This window comes from Aspergillus luchuensis, chromosome 5 (genome assembly GCF_016861625.1).
Source record: "Aspergillus luchuensis IFO 4308 DNA, chromosome 5, nearly complete sequence".
Classification (NCBI taxonomy): Eukaryota; Fungi; Ascomycota; class Eurotiomycetes; order Eurotiales; family Aspergillaceae; genus Aspergillus; species Aspergillus luchuensis.
Window position 1 is genome coordinate 5,906,134 of NC_054853.1, and position 18,616 is coordinate 5,924,749.

General features: G+C 52.1%; 6 protein-coding genes across 6 annotated transcripts; 3 read left to right on the forward strand and 3 right to left on the reverse strand.

Annotated features, from left to right (window-relative positions):
* Nucleotides 1-1,999: 1,999 nt before the first annotated feature.
* On the forward strand, nucleotides 2,000-3,025 carry NCS1 (EF-hand domain-containing protein; the record flags this gene model as incomplete). The annotated part of the gene is made up of 4 exons (XM_041691918.1): nucleotides 2,000-2,010; nucleotides 2,285-2,370; nucleotides 2,470-2,765; nucleotides 2,846-3,025. The coding sequence occupies 4 exons, from the start codon at nucleotides 2,000-2,002 to the stop codon at nucleotides 3,023-3,025; spliced, it is 573 nt and encodes a 190-aa protein (XP_041545355.1).
* A 2,205-nt stretch (nucleotides 3,026-5,230) lies between these two features.
* Nucleotides 5,231-7,106, forward strand: AKAW2_51935S (uncharacterized protein; the record flags this gene model as incomplete). Its single annotated transcript, XM_041691919.1, has 2 exons — nucleotides 5,231-5,281; nucleotides 5,649-7,106. The coding sequence occupies 2 exons, from the start codon at nucleotides 5,231-5,233 to the stop codon at nucleotides 7,104-7,106; spliced, it is 1,509 nt and encodes a 502-aa protein (XP_041545356.1).
* Nucleotides 7,107-7,517: 411 nt separating this feature from the next.
* Nucleotides 7,518-9,365, reverse strand: AKAW2_51936A (putative AMP-binding enzyme; the record flags this gene model as incomplete). Its single annotated transcript, XM_041691920.1, has 4 exons — nucleotides 7,518-8,459; nucleotides 8,527-8,663; nucleotides 8,723-8,987; nucleotides 9,045-9,365. 4 exons carry the CDS (start codon nucleotides 9,363-9,365, stop codon nucleotides 7,518-7,520), a joined length of 1,665 nt encoding a protein of 554 aa, XP_041545357.1.
* A 427-nt stretch (nucleotides 9,366-9,792) lies between these two features.
* AKAW2_51937S (uncharacterized protein) lies at nucleotides 9,793-11,397 on the forward strand (the record flags this gene model as incomplete). Its single annotated transcript, XM_041691921.1, has 5 exons — nucleotides 9,793-10,043; nucleotides 10,098-10,439; nucleotides 10,563-10,821; nucleotides 10,880-11,120; nucleotides 11,189-11,397. 5 exons carry the CDS (start codon nucleotides 9,793-9,795, stop codon nucleotides 11,395-11,397), a joined length of 1,302 nt encoding a protein of 433 aa, XP_041545358.1.
* Nucleotides 11,398-12,171: 774 nt separating this feature from the next.
* On the reverse strand, nucleotides 12,172-13,602 carry AKAW2_51938A (uncharacterized protein; the record flags this gene model as incomplete). Its single annotated transcript, XM_041691922.1, has 2 exons — nucleotides 12,172-12,383; nucleotides 12,447-13,602. 2 exons carry the CDS (start codon nucleotides 13,600-13,602, stop codon nucleotides 12,172-12,174), a joined length of 1,368 nt encoding a protein of 455 aa, XP_041545359.1.
* A 1,220-nt stretch (nucleotides 13,603-14,822) lies between these two features.
* On the reverse strand, nucleotides 14,823-17,894 carry KLP1 (putative kinesin family protein (KinA); the record flags this gene model as incomplete). Its single annotated transcript, XM_041691924.1, has 5 exons — nucleotides 14,823-15,051; nucleotides 15,117-17,539; nucleotides 17,614-17,708; nucleotides 17,785-17,822; nucleotides 17,890-17,894. The coding sequence occupies 5 exons, from the start codon at nucleotides 17,892-17,894 to the stop codon at nucleotides 14,823-14,825; spliced, it is 2,790 nt and encodes a 929-aa protein (XP_041545360.1).
* Nucleotides 17,895-18,616: the final 722 nt, after the last annotated feature.

The window sequence follows — 18,616 nt, forward strand, 5'->3', positions numbered from 1 at the left end:
GTAGGTTTTATTTTTGCAAATCAGACAGTCCTCTTGCTAATGGCTATAGTTTTCGCACTCTTTGGTCTGCTCTCCCCCGCGAACCGTGGCTTCCTGGCCACTGCAATCCTTCTGATCTATACGCTTTTCGGCTTCATTGGCGGCTACGTATCGGCCCGAGTCTACAAATCGCTGGGCGGCGATGCCTGGAAACGCAACATTATCATGACCCCAGTGCTGGTTCCCGCGCTCATCTTTGGCGTGTTCTTCCTTCTGAACCTGTTCGTTTGGGCCAAGGGATCGAGTGGTGCCGTGCCCTTTGGCACTATGCTTGCCCTGGTCCTGATCTGGTTCGTGATCAGCGTGCCGCTAAGTGTTGCAGGAAGCTGGCTGGGATTCAAGCAACGTGTAAGTCGCATAACTCCAAATCTTCATGACGGTTGCTAATTGCCTGTAGGCTATTGAAGGTCCCACCAAGACCAACCAGATCCCCCGCCAGGTTCCTCCGATGACGGGAACGCTGCGTACTGTTCCATCTCTGCTGTTGACCGGTATCCTCCCCTTCGGGGCGATCTTTGTGGAGCTCTACTTTATCATGACTTCGCTGTGGACGAACAAGATCTACTACATGTTTGGCTTCCTGTTCCTCTGCTACGGGTTGATGGTTATCACATCTGCTGCCACGACCGTGCTTCTGGTGTACTTCTTGCTGTGCGCCGAAAATTACCGGTGGCACTGGCGGGCGTTCGCCGGCGCGGGAATGACCGGCGGGTACGTCTTCTTGAACGCAATTCTGTTCTGGATCACCCGGGTCAGCTTCGGTGGTTTCACCGGCGCGGTGTTGTATGTCGGCTACTCCGCTCTCCTCGGATTTATTGTCTTCATCTTGACTGGTAAGGACCCTTGCGAGCTTTCCAAAAAGACTCACTCCACTGACCCTGTGACTAGGATCCATCGGATTTTTCGCCAGCTGGGCGTTCGTGCAGCGTATCTACGGCTCCATCAAGGTCGACTAAGCCATTTGAAACTTCTAACATGAGTGATCGCTCGTCGCGGCGCGGCCCGCCCCCGGAGTCGTAGAAATGCCGAAATCTCCTCCGGTACAGTCGCAGGAGGGAAATCCGCACCGACTCAGCACGCGCGGTGACCGCGAGGACGCTTCACGCAACTGTGCTTTTTCGATATATACATCGTAAAATTCGCTTTGATGCGTTCTGGATGGTGCTGGGCTAGGATATCCCCTGTATAGCTGTGTTTGAAATTCGCATCTGTTGGTTTTGGTTCTTTGCTTCACTCGCGCTTGTAATGGTTATGATGTGTACATAGAGAAGTCGGAAAGACTGGACGCGGGTGTTCGGCAGGCGACGCCCGTTTGGCAGGATTAGAAATGATGGACGCGCACGATTGAATGTACGATACGGGCCGCGCATAGTACGGATGCAGGAATAAGAGTGAAAGTAGATCGGAGCAGATAGCCTCGACCGCTCTAGGCCGACGTAGAAGAAGGTAGAAGAAGCAGGGGGACGGGAAGGCGGAGGGGAACAATTGGTGGATGAGCGAGTAGGAGCCGTGGATCTCAAACCGCTTACGCTTCAAACCTCGTCACAAAGTGAAGCCGCCAAGCCGCCGTGTTCTGGACCAGCGGCTCTTGCAGTTCCAGCATCCCCGACTCTTTCTCCTGTGCCATCGCCACGACGCCTTTCTTTCCTCTCCGTTTTCCGCTGTCTCAGCTTTTGATCTGCACTTTCTCCCTCCGACCTAGCATTCCAATACCTACCTTACCTACTTTGTCAGCCGTGCTGGTTCAATCCGATCGACCGCCCTTTCTTCTGCCCCTCGGCCAAGCAGCGCACGCTCTTATCAATCCAACCCAAACTTTCCTCTACCCCGCGCCTTCCGAGAGACCTTGTTTCATCGCGCGTTCTCACCGTGATACATCGATCCCAGCGATTTCTTTTCTCTTTACAAAGACATTTTACATTCGAGCCCAGCGCTTGGAGCGTGTGTGTGAGATCTGAAGATGGGCAAGTCGTAAGTGCTGCGCTTTTCCGATCGCTCCGCATGGGTCTGGCCAGGAACAACAAGGGAACCCCCTCGGGCAGGACAACGGACACCCATGGATGGTCGCACTCTAGCAACAATGACTGCGCTGCGGAGTAATACAGATCCTGATGGGAGTTGTCTGATGCTTGCCTATATTTCCTTGCTGGCGCCCTACTTTATCCCTCAGAAATTACCCCTGCTACCCCGGACCTCGTGTGCCCCGCTTGTCCGCATCAAACTAATTTATTCACCGGTCTTTCAGACAGTCGAAGTTGTCCCCCTCCCAGCTGGAAGAACTCCAAAAGGCCACGCATTTCGACAAGAAGGAACTTCAACAATGGTATAAAGGTGTGTGACAATTATTTCATGGGTTTGCGACCGGTTTCCTCCGGCGATATTTCCTTTCCTTGTGGTAGAAGCAGCCGCTGACGAATCGCTGCGGGGCAGGATTTCTGAAGGACTGTCCGTCGGGGACACTCACCAAGGAGGAATTCCAGAAAATTTACCGGCAGTTTTTCCCTTTTGGCGACCCGTCGTCATTCGCAAATTATGTGTTCCGCGTGTTCGACTCGGATAACAGCGGCATGATCGATTTCAAAGAGTTCATCTGCGCCTTGTCGGTCACGTCGCGCGGCAAGATGGAGGACAAGCTGGACTGGGCCTTCCAATTGTATGACATCGATGGTGATGGCAAGATTACGTATGACGAAATGTTGGCGATCGTTGAGGCGATCTACAAGATGGTAAGTGCTGCGCGCCTAGTCGCCGTTCCATATTTTGGCCCCCACGCCGGCTGACCCCCCTTCCTTTCTCTGCACCACAGGTGGGCTCGATGGTCAAATTGCCCGAAGACGAGGACACGCCGGAGAAGCGGGTGCGCAAGATCTTCCGCATGATGGACAAGGATGAGAACGGCAGTCTCGACATGGAGGAGTTCAAGGAGGGCAGCAAGCGGGACGAGACCATTGTCAGCGCGCTGTCGTTGTACGATGGGCTGGTGTAGGGATAGACCGGCCAACGACTACAACAACACTATCACTTGCTGCTGTCTAGTTGGGCGGGCCGGTCGCATTATGCCCATGGTTGCTTCTGCGCTTCCTCGATATGTCTTGGATGGTGAAACTCTCCTCCTGGTGAATTGGCGCTAACTGTTGACATGCTTTATCTTTTTTCGCTTCCTTTTCATCCATATTTGTGACTTGGCTGCTTCTTGTTTTCTTTTTCTGTTGTTTGCTCATTCTTCAGGATTCCCATTACTGCTCGTATTGACTTGATAAATGCGCCCAAGCTTGGAATCCACCGCCACGCCTTGGCATAACCGAAATGCCGGTAGTTGGTCGGCTGCTTATGGTGGCATCCGGTTGATCGTCCGCTTACATTTCTACTTCTTGCTGGAGCCGGAACTATGGCCGTTGGAGACCACCCGGGTATGTACAGACGGGTAAGAGGGTGATCAATTCCCGGCCGATGAAAATATTTATGAATGCTTGTATGTACATAGTCGTTTAGCTGTTATTTTGATTTATTTTCTGGCAGGTTGTTTTTTTGTAGCGGCGTTACTACTTCGCATGTGTCAAGATTACTATTGCAGTGACTATAGACAGATACAGACAGCTCATCCATCGAATAGCGGTTTGCGTTGACCAGGATTTGTATCTGATTTAGTATGCTCATTCAAAAGGATTACACATCGCATCTTCTTTACCAATACCTCCCAGCAACTAGGACTAGTGAGGAACTACTAACTAACTAAAAGCATCCACATCACCCGGGATTTGATTCGGTGATACATAGTACTAGTAGGCAGCCAGCAACCAACCAAAATAAACAAGCAATATACTAAATAAATCATTTAAACCTTCAAATAAGTAAATATACTTAGTTTCTTCAATTTAATTTTAAAAAAGCCGGACTCCTCCCGAGAACCGGGATCTGTCCCCCATTAGTGAGTATTAATTTGCTTTTTTTCCCTTTCCCCTTTCCCTTATCATCTAGTGACGAATGATGAGTTCTTCATCTGCACGATCATCACGCATCACAGACCGGATGGACTACATTGGGCACCGTGCATGATGCTCTTTCTTGTTTCCGTTATTCTTTGTTTCCCCTCTAACCTATCGACATCTGTGTCATGATGATCATCCCACATTAATAAGTATAGTAAAGATTGTTTTATTGTTCCTGCAAGTTATTAGTACTAAGTAACTCCCTGGTTCTAGTATCCGCCAATCATAAAGACGGCCAGGAACGGGTGAGCTTTTCCGATTTTAACCGCGGGACTTTTGGGGCTGGGATCTAGACGGGGATGGAATTTCAACTGAGTTTTGTCGAATTATTCCTTGTGTGCGGTCGGGAGGGGGAAGTTTATCGCTATGCGGGTTATGCTTTGCTTGCTTTGTATAAGGTTTGAGTATTGTGTGGGTTTGGATGGATGGCACATGGGAGGGTTCGTGTGGGGGAGGATCGGAGAATCTTCTTCTTCATTCTTCTTTGTGATGGATGGATGGATATTTTGCAGGTTGTGAGTAGTAGTAGCTGTAGTATTAGTAGCTGTTGAGTAACACCAGTATATTGATCCTCCTTGGGACAAGACAGAGAAAGAACAGAGAGACAGGATGAGAGATGATGGATCGCCTCCCGGTGTCGATCCGGACAGGCAGCGGGCCAATCAGTTGGAATCACCCGGACAAACTCGAGGCCATCCGTCAATCCTGGAGTTTCTTGGGAAGAATCCTGGAGAGAGTTGAAGGCCGTCCCTCTGGTCCATGATTTCCTCGCAACCAATTGAGTCCAGACTCTGTCGCCCAGCCCTGCCGATGCGTGCTCCACCTCCAAATCCACCATCCATTAACATCCATCCATTCATTCATCGCCATTCTTCCCTTCTCCCTCCTCCTCCTCCCAATTATTGCCTTCTCCCCGTTCCTTTCTCCCCTTCTCTCTTTCTCTCTCACACAACCCCTCGCTTTCTCTCGCTCATCCACTCCCCTCTCATTCTCACATTACTCTCACTCGTATTCAACTCATCTTCTCTCTTTTCTCCCTCCACTTGCCTCCTTTCATCCCCTCCCCCTTTTTCTCACGTCGCTCGATCTCCCTCACTCCCTCCCCCACGCGCACTCCCCCCTGCGTCCTTGCCTCACATCTTCTCCATGCCTTGGCTGCCAGATCGCACCGGTCTGGCTGGGGCTGTTGATCTATCTTCAGCATGGTCCGAGTGCCACGCGGTTGTCGGGCCTGCGCTGACGCCCATCTTCAGGTGCGTGTGTGAGTGATACGAATCATAGTCGAATCACTGATGGTTCCGTGTTGGTCGTTGGCTTCATTCATTGTTTGCTGTCCTCCCCCAAGCATCGGGCCGCCCGTCCTGGCGTCTACTAGTCGCCATTCCTCTCCTTGTGCTCGACCCCTGAACCCTGTGTTGCACAGATGTTGGCTGTTGCTTCTTTGTCTGTTGCTGCATGCTTTGCCCCCCTAATCCTGCCCAGTTGTCAACTGCCGACATTCCTTTCTGGACCACTCGGTATCCACCAGGCTTCTGCTGTTGCTGCATTTAATTCTCCGGGTGTCCGCCCCTGTGTGTGCGTGAGGTCAGGTTCTAACCGTCAGCATTGGCTCTCATTTAGTGTGACGGCAAATCCCCCTGTTACCACTGCAAAACTCGCAATGTGCCTTGTCTAAGTCAGACCCGAACCTTCAAATTCCGCAACGAAGTACCTGCTCTCCAACAACGTTATCGCACTTCAATCTCACCGACCACTTCCACTACCTCTTCTACTTCCACCTCCACCGCGTCGTCGCAACTTGTCCCCCGCCCGCCCCGCGAGAGGGACCCGCCTTCTCCAGGTTCGGCCCGCGGGCGCGACGTGCGATTCGCCCCGCTGCCGCTGTCAATGGACGAATCCGTCTCGCCGTCTCTGACCGTCACTGCGGTCTCCGCTCAGCAAACCCAGATCTTCACCAATTACGTCCTCACTGCCTTCCCTTGCTTCTTCAAATGCACCGAAACTCGCGTGCCCGTCAATTGGGTCGAATATGTCGACCGTCGACGTGGCGCCATGAACTCATGCTTCGACTGGGCCATCCGTGCCTGCACCCTGTCTTATACCGCCTCCCTCTACGATATCCCTGAATTCAATGAAGTCGCGCGCTCCTTTTACACCCGCTCTCTTGGCGGTCTCGCCGGCCTTCTTGCCGACGAGTCGACTGCCAAATCTGACGAAGCCCTCTCCACCGCAATCGTGCTCGCCGTGTTCGAAAAGCACCACTGCACCGGCCCAGAGGCGTGGATCCACCACGCCCACGGTATCCGTGCACTGCTGAAACTCCGCGGCCCCAGGGCCCATCTGTATGGCTTCGGTCGTGCCATGTACATCGTCTACCGACCGATCCTTGTCTCCGCTGCCCTCATCGAGGGCGAAGCTTGCTTTCTCGAGGAGCCTGAATGGCAATCCCTCAACGAGCAGATCTCCGACGACAACGCCAAGCTGCCCGATTCGTCATTGTATACGGATGTCGTCGACCGCGGCCTGCGCGAGATCATAAAGATCCCCGGTTACGTCAAACGCGTCCGCGATCTACTCTCCCTGCCCTTGACCAAACGGGCCAAGCTCGAACCCCCCTTGCTGCAAAGCGTACAAGCTACCCGCGCTGCCCTGCGTGGTATCCACACCGAGTTCGGCGTGTCCATCTCCATGCTCCGTGCCGGCCACAGTAAGCCGCGCGGGTTCATCGGACCATTGCCACAATTCTTTTTCGAGGGCTATTCGGCGCATGTCACGCGGGGCGTGCACGCCGGACTCACGATCCTGAATTACCTCGTCATCATGCTGGACCCGAGCCAGCGTGAAACCCTACAGAAAGAAGCTCGTCTGCTATCCAACCCGCCATCCCCGGAGAGGGTGGTCAGTCCGGCGTCGGAGTACAGCTCCCCGCAGACCCCGTCCAGCTCGCCGGGGCATCCCCAGCTCGTTGTGGAGTCGCTGATCACCCCGGACTATAAGCAGGGTCCGACGACGGATTGGATGGATCAGTTGACGTCGTCGATGGGGATGGACGGCGTGCGGGTGCGTATTGTTGATTGATTTGAGAGTTAGTTATGTATAGCGCGTTTGGAGTTGTGGATTGTCTTGGCGTGCTTGTAATGAGTTTTGGGATGGCTTGGTTGACGGATATTTAGATACCCATTGATTTGTTTGGCGAAGATGGGACATGATTCTGCTGGATTGAATTGATGTGTATATGCGAAAAAAGTAACGGGGTTGGTCTACTGTAACAAACGAATTGATTGATTGCATTGGCCAGATTTTCAGGAGTTGGGTGTATATAATCGAAATACTAGGAATACTATCAATTCCCGCACAGCTGCATTCTATATTTACTTCAGTAGATCTATATCAGCGGGAGAACAAACCCGCTACCATCAAAACAGCGCAAACGCTTCACCCACATGACTTTCAACCACTCCCTACCAATCTACTATATACTAATCAACCCTACGCACAAACCTCCCCAATCTCCCCCTCATACAACTCCAACGTCCTCCATCGCGCGACACTGCCCTTCCCCGTCAACACAAACGGCTTCTCCCTGCTCGCCACAACCACCCTCTCCATCCCCAACCGCACACACTCATGACACCGTCCATTAACCCTCTCAATATACGGCCTCAACGACTCCACAAACTCCCTCCTCTTCCCTTCATCCTCTACATCCACCCCCTCCACCGCCTCAACCACCAACACCGGTCTATCCCTTCCGTGTCCCCCAATCAACGCATTCTTGACCCCCGGATGCGCCACAATCTCCTGCTCCAACAGCGCAGCATTAACCCCGTCCCCGTGCGATAAGTACACGTAGTCATCGACCCGTCCGATAATCTTCCATAGTCCCTTGTGGATCGGGTGCTCTTGCCATAGATCCTTCGTTTCGAAGCGTGTGAGGTCCGGGTACAGTTTGAAGATGGGTTGGAGGGCGCAGGTAGGGGAGCGGATGAAGACGAGTTCGTGCAGTTGGGATGAGGTGGTTGTGGTTGAGTCGTAGCCGCGTGGTTCGAATACTACCCCTGTGTGCTGCTTGTTGAAGGTCAGGTAGTCCCATGCGTCGCTCTGGTAGGGGTGCAGTTCCGTGAAGTACCCGCCGGATTCGGTGCTGCCGACTCCCGGGATTACGGGGACGTGCGGGAGTAGCAGGGAGGCGGTTTTGCGGGATAAGGGGGCGCCCGCGTAGTGGATGTAGTGGAGGGAGCGGAGGGCGGAGAGGCCCTCTGGCGTGAGGGTTAGGGCGTCGATTAAAGACGGGGGGAACATGGCTGTGGTGATGTTGCCGTGCTGGAGGAGGGAAATTATGGTTGAGGGAGTCGGTGGCGTTGGTGGGCCGATTACGGCGGTCATGTGGATGAAGGTTGTCATGCAGAGGGAGAGGGTCATGCCTACGAACTGTTTTGGGGGGTTTTGGTTAGATATTGAGGGTGAAGGGGATGGGGAATGGGTATGAGGGACGTACGTGGAGGGATGGGAGTGGGGTGTAGCAGCGGCGCTGGGCGTAGTGGTGGATTTGGGTCTCGCCGATGTCAGGGAGTGAGGCGACAATGTCGGCTCCGGCCATCATTTCGTGCGTATAGGTTACTGGTTTGGGGTTCCCTGGGGGTGTAAGTATATTTATTGTCTTGATTGTGAGTGGGATGAGGGGAGGGAGTTACCTGTTGTGCCTGATGTGTGGAATACTAGCCATGGATCAGCTTTGCCTTCCTCGAATGTCTTGCTGTAGTTGACTGGTTCTGCTTCTGCCTCTTGCATGAAGGCTTCGATGTCTGGCACCGTGACTGTTTGGACATGTGGAGCTGCTTTTAAGATCTCTGCAACAGGCGCTTCCATTGACGACGGTCTCAAGTAGACGGTGCATCCTTTCTTCTCGAGAATGTGCAGCTGAGCTTCCGCCGTGACTAGCGGCGAGGGAAGGACCATCTACTATATGTTCAGAATGGAAAATCCCTTGAATATCTGAGGCAGGATCATACGTACCACCTTCTGCACCTTCGCCGCTGCCACCGCCAGAATCTGGTATCGAAGATCCTTCGGTCCAGCATAGGCGAAACACTGGAATGGCTCGGACGTCGGAGGCAGGTTCTGCTTCAACCAGTGTGCTGCATGGTTGGCCGCGTTGTTCAGCTCCTTGAAGCTGATGTCGCGGAATCCCTGTGACAGGTCCTGATCATTGATCGGAACGGAAACCCATGCTGGGGTGTTGTTTGCTTTGGCTCTGGCTTCGATTACGGAAGTGAGGATGCGCTTGCCGTGCTCGACTCCAGGGAGAGGGAGCGGGGATTGGAAAGGAGAAGCCATTGAATATGTGCTGTTATTAGCGCTTGGTGAGATACTGTTGAATGAGAAAAGAATTGGCAGCCTGGAGACATGACTGCGCTTTATATTCCCGCGCACCCCGCAGCCTTATGGATGAATGAAGCTCCGCTAGCAGGTGTTAGTGCTCTCATTTAGACATCCAGTAAGCACTAAGGCACGCCCCGTCGCTATTAGCATGTCAGCCCAGACAGAAAAGGCTGAGACTCCAGCAGGTCTGTCCAACATTTACCCGTGTCATTGTCATCAACTTGGACGAAGAGAGCGTGAAAAGGAGGGTGTCAGAATGAATCTAGGGTATGACAGGCTTATCTAAGCCATGCAGGGATGCGGGTTGACATCTCCTTTCAGCTTCCAGCGCGACCTTCATGCAACTCCCCTCGCGATCTACTTCCACTACGGTAAGTAAAACATGGCTAAACGACTCGCCCAATCACTTCGTGCCTGGTCAGCGTTGGGGCGCAAGTCCCGCACTTCGTTCCATGGCACTGGCCTGGAGCTTCCTCCCGAACCCAAGATCGAAGAGGAGAAGGTTCCAGGCTTCAAGCCCAGTGCCTATTTCCCCGTTAAACCTGGATACATTTTCAATGATCGCTATGAAGCTCTGACCAAGCTTGGCTGGGGAGTGAGCTCCACCGTCTGGCTTGTCCGCGATCTCCAACAGTATGCCGCCAGCCCCTTCTCATCTCCACAGCGCTAATGCCCGCTCCGTACTAGATGGAAATGGCTACCAGAACGCTACCTGACATTGAAAATCGGGACTTGCAACTACGCAGAAGGCCACGAAAGCCATGAACTCAATATGGAAAAGTGCATCCGCGACGCCAATCCCAACCACCTAGGCCACTCTATTCTGAGAACCTTCATTGATTCTTTCGAAGAGAAAAGCCCCAATGGGACACACATCTGTCTGGCCTACGAGCCACTGCGAGAGCCCTTGACACTTCTACAAGGCCGGTTCAACAACGAAACATTCCCTCTTGACATCTTCAAAGCCTACATGAAATTCCTCCTACTAGGACGACTACTTGCACTCCGAATGCAAGATCATCCATACCGGCTAGTACCACTCACAATCCCCACTATATATCCAGCAGCATCCTCATGATTAACTTACAACTACATAGATATAAAAGCGGCCAACATCCTCATAACCATCGAAGACCCTTCAGTCCTACACAGCTTTGCCCAATCCCAGCCATCAAAACCTATGTCCCAAAAGACAATCGGCGACTATACCATTTACCTCTGCCACAATAACTTCGGCCGCCCCAAATCCCTTGACTTCCTTCCAATTCTATCTGACTTTGGATCCGCTCAATTCCAACTCGACAACGTCACAAACACCTGGCCAATCCAACCGGATTGCTACCGCGCACCCGAGGTACTCCTCGGCGCGGGCTGGTCATACAGCGCCGACATATGGAACCTAGGAGCAATGGTATCCCGCCCACCTCATTAACCAAACTACTACATGCTAACAATGTGTTGGCATACAGATGTGGGAACTGATCGAAGACAAAATTCTCTTCTCCAACGCCCGCGACTCAAACCTAAGAGGCACCCCGGCAGCTCATCTCGCGCAGATGATAGCCTTTCTCGGCCCGCCACCTCGGGAATTGATAGCCCGGGAGAAAGAAGGACTCAACCGAACATTCGGTATCGGATTACGGAATCCAGAAGGAAAGCTTTGTAACTCGCCTGCCGAGTGGTTCGATGGGCCTTTCTTTGACGAGAATGGTGAGTTGATACCACCCCTACCTCCCATTCATATTCTAATTCACAAAAAACACCACCACGGCATATAGGAGAATTCCTACACAAGCACCTCATCCCAGAGAACCAGACTCTCGAAGACACAGTAACCTGTCTCAAGGGTACAGAGAAAGATGAATTTCTGGCCTTCGCTAGGAATATCTTGCAATGGCTGCCTGAAGACCGGAAGACGGCCAAGGAGTTAGCTGAGGATCCGTATTTGAGTGAAATCATGATAACAGTCAAAGAGAGTAAATCGTGAGTGAAGGTATAGGCGTTGTTTTTGTATGATACGTAGTAGATGATACCCCTCTCCGCTCTGCTTGTTTATGTGTAACATATGGTGTATATAGGATAGAAATCTTAGCTCTATTATTCATGGTATAGATAGAATTCAAACTACACTCATGGAATCTAAGAAAGGACACGCAATGCTAGTTGGTACTATATACCTCAAGAAGTAGAAAATTAGTGTACCTACCAAACGACGATATAGTGCCCGAGGCCTCCCTTGTATATAATCTAGAATAGTATGCTACCAATCAGCCCACAAGTACACACACCTTCCTCACTAAATGACCACTAAGTAATACTAAGTACTCATACCGCGTACAATCAAAAACCGAAGCAGTTCTCTCTCTGTCTTCAACAAAACACCAACATAGAAACCTCAAACCAAATCAACAAACACTAGATGCAACAGCAGGTGGGTGATTAGAAACTACAAAAAAGAAAAGCAAAAAAAGAAGTGATAAAAATGACAAGAGTGGGATTCGAACCCACGCCATCGAAAGATGATCAGGAAGCTTTAAACAAGCTGATTTATTTAGGTGGACCTAAACCTGACGCCTTGGACCAACTCGGCCATCTTGCCCTTTGTTTTCGTTGGTGGGTGGCGATTGGTGCTCACTTATTTGTGGAAGATTATTTCTTGGCATTCGTCCTCACTATAATATGGAATATAGTATAAGTGCTTGCTTTTCAATCATTAATTTTGTTGTGATAGGCGTACACTATTTTGGGACATTGAATGCGATTACTCGTCTTCGAGAATACACCGCCGTAGTGAACTAACACTGTCCAGTTCCTCGTTTTCCCGCTGGATTACCACTGAACGAGCCTTGTATTTTGGGTCGCTCAATATCCGTTCTACGCTCTCTTGGATGGTCTCAGGGCTGGGAGTATCGGTTCGCAGATTGATTCCAATTCCGGCCCATTCACCGCGCATGCATACTTCGCCTTTGTCTTCTATAGACGTAGAAATAATAATTAGGGACTTGGTGTCTTAAAGAGGAGGGTGAGGTCACTTACGAACTGTTCCGGCCAACACCATGGGCACTCCGTTCATCACGCCGTGCATAAAACCGCCATACCCGCCGTTTGTCACAAAGACATCAACGTACGGAAGCACCGCATCATACGAAAGGTAATCAATGACTTTGGTGTTGTTGGGTATCTGGTAATCCTCATCCAATACTGCGCCTTTCACTCCCAGCACGCCGATGACCATGACATCTGACCGGTTGGCGAATGCCTGTATGGTGGGAATGAGTAAGTTCTTATAATAGGTTTTGTCAGTACCCTGCGTAACGAAGACGACTTTCTTCGGGTTCGCTGCGTGCCTGTTCGTCTCCAGTTCACCCCACCATCCAGGCAGGGGTGTGGATAGGTCGGTTTTCCTGCATGGTGTGCCGCCAATGAACCGGACCTTCGGTGAAAGGTCGCTGCGCGGGTACTCCAAGCTTGGGGAACAGGGCTGCAGGAGGATGGTATGGGTGCTCCACAGGTCGAATAACCACCGGTCTACTTTCATGGTTGCTCCAAGCGATGCATACACGCTGTTGCTATAGTCAACTAGCTCATCGCGGATACCTTTCTCGGCGGCGTACATCGCAGCGTTGCGGGCTCGGCCGTCGTCGCTGGAGTCGGGAGGTAAACCGCTCCCAAACGGTGCTGTGTCGACACTTGTGACAAGCAACGGTGTGGTGGTGAATGTAAGGGTCTTGGGAAATTGCTTGTAACCTTTGGGTGGGGGTGCACCGAGAAGGTATGGCCAGGTTCCCATGTAGCCGAGCTCTTGGATGAGAACGACCTCGCGATTTGGGTGCTTTTCGCGGAGAGTTTCCAGAACGGTCTGTAGTGACTTCATTCTAGATGCGGTCAAGTCGATGAAACATGTCTTTAGACCCCAGATAATGCGGGCGCTGCGATCAGGAATTGAGTCCAGGTAGTCTAGGCTCTCCTGGGAGTATAAACGTTCTATTGGGTAGAAGGTGGCGCCGGTTTTGCGGATGAGGGTTTCGAACTCTGGACCACCAATGAAGGAGACATCGAAGCCTTGTTCGGTCAGCTCGTTGGCGTGAGGCAGTAATGGAAGAGTGTGTCCCGTTATTATTGCGCAGGCAATGACAATAAGTGGCTTCGAGGAGCGATCCTGGGTTGCCGTTGCTTTGCTATTGATAGTCATGGTTCTGGATTGGGTTCCGGAATATACGGCGTAGGAATCTGCCGGCCTTTCCTGAAGCACTATGTGGCTGAAATGGCTGTTTCCAAGGGTTTGGCGTGGAGATAATTACAGCGTAGCGGTCTTGGTATGGAATTGTCGCATCCTATTGCAAGGGTCTCCTTTAATACTCCTTCAAATGAACTTCAGCCAGCCGCAATGCAACTAGTGCGTGGATCTGATGTATGTGTTGTCAGGATGCACGATCGAACTCTCACATCTCGTCTGGTGTGGGGTGTATCGACCAATAAGCACTGTCAGTTCAAGGTTCGATAGAAAGGCGAAGCATTGAATACCGTGTAAGAGGTATGCGGGCCCTCAAAAGAGTGAAAAGGAAGCTGTCAGTGTGTGAGCAGGTGGTCTCTTGTCTAAGCACATTCCCCATGAGCGGCGCTGCTGAATCCTGTATCAAGGGAGGACATGTTGTTGACATTCCTGTAAGCGAACCGACATGCACATTGACGGGCAAGGGAATAAGCTTTCGATGGCTCTGACATGAGCCCATTGTAGAGCTTAGCTGGAGGAAGGGGGGAGCGAAAGTCGGGGAAACAAGCGATGGCGATATCAGCTGACTGAGGGTCTCCAGTGCGTTCGAAGGGATGACTTCACTGCTCTATGGCCCAGGCCCAGAGCACTAGCACAAGCTTATTACTCACATACCACAGTAGGTAACCAGACGGGCATGGCATGCCTTATGATTTTGTGGCGGTGAAAATACCTTGGAAGGGATCATCTCTATCATGCATGTCATCACGTGGAAATTTGGGATCTGGTCTGCAAGCAGGGAACCAGCAAAGTGTGAACTTGAACCAGATGACATCGCACTAGATGAGAAAGTTACTACGGAACACCATTCCATAATCTAACGTGTCATTTCTATCATCCACCCACTGTCGCAATCAACTACTGCGGCCGTGAACACTTCTATCTGTCATGTACAAGGGTATCGGTGAGAACCATAGGCCTCTCGTAACATAGGCTGCGGACTCCGAATGTGCCAGATCTCAAAAACGAGGGGAGGAAATGGAAAGGGATAAGAATAAAGAAACAATCATGAAATAAAATATAGAACGCGTTCATCCAACGTCATGTCAATGACCGTACGCGAGGATATCGACATGTCAACAGGGCTTCAAATATTTTCGGAGAATGGGTAAAAGAGACAGCAAAAGAGAAATCGTGGATCATCGTCGATCGAAAAACCAGCTGGTACGCTTCCCAGTCTCCTGCGACTGGACTCCTGCAACTGGAGCACTGCTCTCGTTCCCTCCGCCGCCGCCTCGGAGCGGCTTTGCGATTCTCGAGCCGCCAAAACTGAAACCGCCGCTGCCATCCATACTTGGAAGACCCCTCGTAGAGCCCTGCTTCGCAGCTTCGAGTCGCTCTTTGACCGCAGTGAGTTGGGCTTCAAATCTGTATCATCATATAGTCAGCAACCCGCTTTCGTGGTTTCATCAAAGGAGTGGAGATGATCGTACCGGTGATTCGCTTGGGTGAGTTTCTCCTGGCTCTCCTGGAGCAGGCTCTCCAAGCTCGCAATCCGCTCGTTCCGGGCAATGAGCTTCCTCTCCGCAATAGCAACCTCCTTCTTCAGGCTGCTGTTCTGTTCTACCAGCTGCCGCTGCACATGAGTCAGCTGCTCGAGGTTGCGTTCCAGGAACGCCATCTTCTTCTGCTGAGCCCGGTTGTTCGACGAGCGGAGAACATTGTTATACTGCTCCCGAGCATCGTCCAGCGAGATCTCAAGCTCCACAACGCGCTCACAGCGGTTCTGGAGGTCGCGCATGAGCGACTTCTTCATGGCATCGAAGTCGGCAATCTGCTGCTGCAGGTTCTTGCCGGCGGCGCCGTTGGTCGAGACCCGGGATTGAGAGTCTGCAAGGGACAGCCGCAGCTTATCCAGCTCATCATCCTTGCGTGCAATCTCGTTCCTAAGGTCCGTGACTGCCTGCATTTCGGCCTCCTTCCGGGTCACGTACACCTTCTCCAACCGCTCCCGGATCTCCTCCACATCGCCCTCGCCCAGGTTCCGTTCCAGAAGGTTCTCATAGTCCCGCTCGAGATTCGCCAGCTTCTGCTCAACTTCCGCTCTACGGCTGTCCTGCAGCTCATTGAAATCTCCCCGGTCGTTCATCGTGAGCTCGGCTTGACGGATGAACCCTTGGGTCTCCAGGAGACTCGCCCGCAGCTCCATAAGGTCGTCAGGCGCGATCGTCTCGCCGGCTTCGCTGACCTTGTGCAAGGAATCGACCCGCTGGATCAAGTCCTGAAGCTTGCGTTCGTTATCGGAGAACACGTCACCGCCCAAGTCGAACCCGGCCATCATCTTCGCCATCTTTTCGGCCTTCTTCTTCTCCTTCTCGTCCAGTGCAGCGCTGGTCTCCTTGGCCTTCATCCGGACGTCGAGAAGCTGCTGCTTAACGTCGTCCAACTCGGTGGTCAACTCGGAGTTAGCCTCGCGGAGGCTGTCCATAGTGATGGCGGCCTCCTTGCTCTCGTAGGACACCTTCTCCAACTGCATACGAAGCTCATTAACCTCGGTCGTCAACTTATCGTTGTCTTTGCCTGAGCGGGCGGAGTTCTCCTTCATGCTCCTCAACTCCTCTCGTGCCTCACGGAGACCTCTTTCGACGTTCGCAATGTGCGACTCCTTCTCCGCGATCTGGTCCTGGAGCTCATTCTCGCGTCTAAGGAACTCCTCTCTCTCGTCCTTCTCGAGAACCAGGCTAGGTGTACTAGAGCGGTCGCCAAGCCTGGACTCAGGACGAGGAGTCTCGGATCGAGGCGTGTCCTGGAAACGGGAGGGCGTGCCGGGCCGTGGCGCACGAGCCTCGGCCTTCGCGGCGCTCACAGCATCCCCTCTGGCGGGGGTCCAACGATCCTTAGGAACAGCCTCGCCACTGCGCCACACGTGTACTTCAGACTCGAGTTGTGAAATGTATGTTTCGAAATTCGTCATCTGACTTTGGGCCTTGCGCAGAAGCGCCTTCAGTTCCGAAGGGCTCAATTCGGCGTTGACCTTCGCCTTGTTCTTGATTGCCTTGGCGCGCACACCGAAACGCAGGGTGGAGATGGTTTCCGCATCGTTGTAGCTGCTGGGAGAGCAGTTGATAATCAAGGTCGTTCTCGAGTTACCTCCCAAACTTTCTTGCAGGATACGAGTGAGCTTGGAGTCACGGTATGGAATATGCGTGGATTTGCCGTCTGTCAGCGCGTTAATGACCATACCAAGAGCACTCAAACTCTTGTTGATCTTCTTCGCTTCTTCGAGCGTCTGACCACTAGCGCCCGTCTTTCCAACCTTTTCACTACCTGCCAGATCGACCAAGAACAGCTGTCCGCTCTTCGCGGAGCCGGTCTCCAGGTTCTTCTGTGTAACCGTGATGACGAAGATGGAGTGGGACCGAGAGGATTCCTGGTTCATGTTTGTCGCTGCAACCGCTCTTGCTGTACCACCACGTCGCATGACTTCATACACCTCCTGGACACTTGAGACGTACACCTCCAGCAGACCCTTGACATAGACACCTCTCGATTTCTCCTCGTGAACGGGAAGGTTATCGTTGTGTGGCACCAGCAGATCTCGAATTCGTTCCATGTAGATTTCCATGTAACTCACGCGGACGGTGTACTCGATGTTGCTTGGACTCGTGAGGATGCTGGCGAAGATCTGTTCGACAATGCGGGGAATGATACCCTTGCCCATATCATCGTCGATATCCGAACCCATCATGGTGTAAGACTTTCCCGCACCCGTCTGACCGTAAGCGAAGACCGTTCCATTATAACCATTCAGAATATCGTCGACGGTGGGCCGAATCGAGAAGTCGAAGATATCCGTTTGTTTCGAGTCCATAGGAAATACGCGGTCGAAGGTGAAGGCTCCAGAGCCATCACGGGCCTGGACTGAGTTAGCTCACTAGGCGAACTTGCCTCCTATGCCATAACCCCGCCTCCGTGAAGAGAAAAGCTCACATTAACGTAACATGATTGCTCATTTTCGAATTCAACAATCGGCTCTCCTCCAGAGGACAACTCAACCTTGTTTTGCGGTCGGAACCTCGCAACCACTGTGTGCGAACCGTCAGTCTTGGATCACCACCAAACGCAAAAAAGTATACGACGCGGCGGGGAGTTGATGCGCACCCTTAATGGTGTTGTTCGAGCCGTTGGGGCCAGATGACCTGTCAAGCGAAACAAATCAGTCCTAACCGCTCCCACGGTCAAGCGGTGAAGCTACGAAATACTCACGCCATGTTCAGTCTGACCCGAACAGAGGGGAAAAAAAACCGATGAAGACGAAAGAGGACAAGAAGGAAAGAAAGCCCCGAGAGGAGGGGATTGAGTGAGGGGGGAAGGACTTCGTTCAGATCAACAATGAGGCGAGTCTGCTTTGGAGGGCCAGGGTCGGTGGGCGGTGTTGTTTGGGTCAGGGGTCCACGTGCACTAGACCGAAACGAACGTGTGCAATAAATGCGCTATCGGCAAGCCCCAAGAATTCAGAGAGATCGGGCAATAAGTAAAAAAAAAGGGACCCAGCACCCATGAATCAACAACGATAGTGGGTTGTGACGTGGTCTTGGACGGGTCTTCCCTGCCTAAGGTGGGGGGAGCAAAACAAGTGTATGTGTGTGGTGGTGGTGTGTGTGAGGTTAGGTATGCAGCATTGTTATGGGAACTCTGAAAGTGGTTCCGGTGCAAAGCAGGCAGGCATCTGGCTCTCCCCTCCGTTTTAGAGTGTTCTTGGCACCCGCCTAACCATCCTCACCAGTGCCGCATGTCCATCCCCCGCCAAACATGAGGAATGTTGCATGTTAGTAGTCATTTGAGTGCTGTACCTGCCTTACGGATCAGATCACGGGAAGGGCTCATATGAGGGGCTCGGGTTGAAAACTAACTGGTCTGGGACAAATAAAGCCAACGCAGTGAGGAGATAAGAGTTATGTGACATGCAGCGAAGGTAAAACAAGAGCCCGAC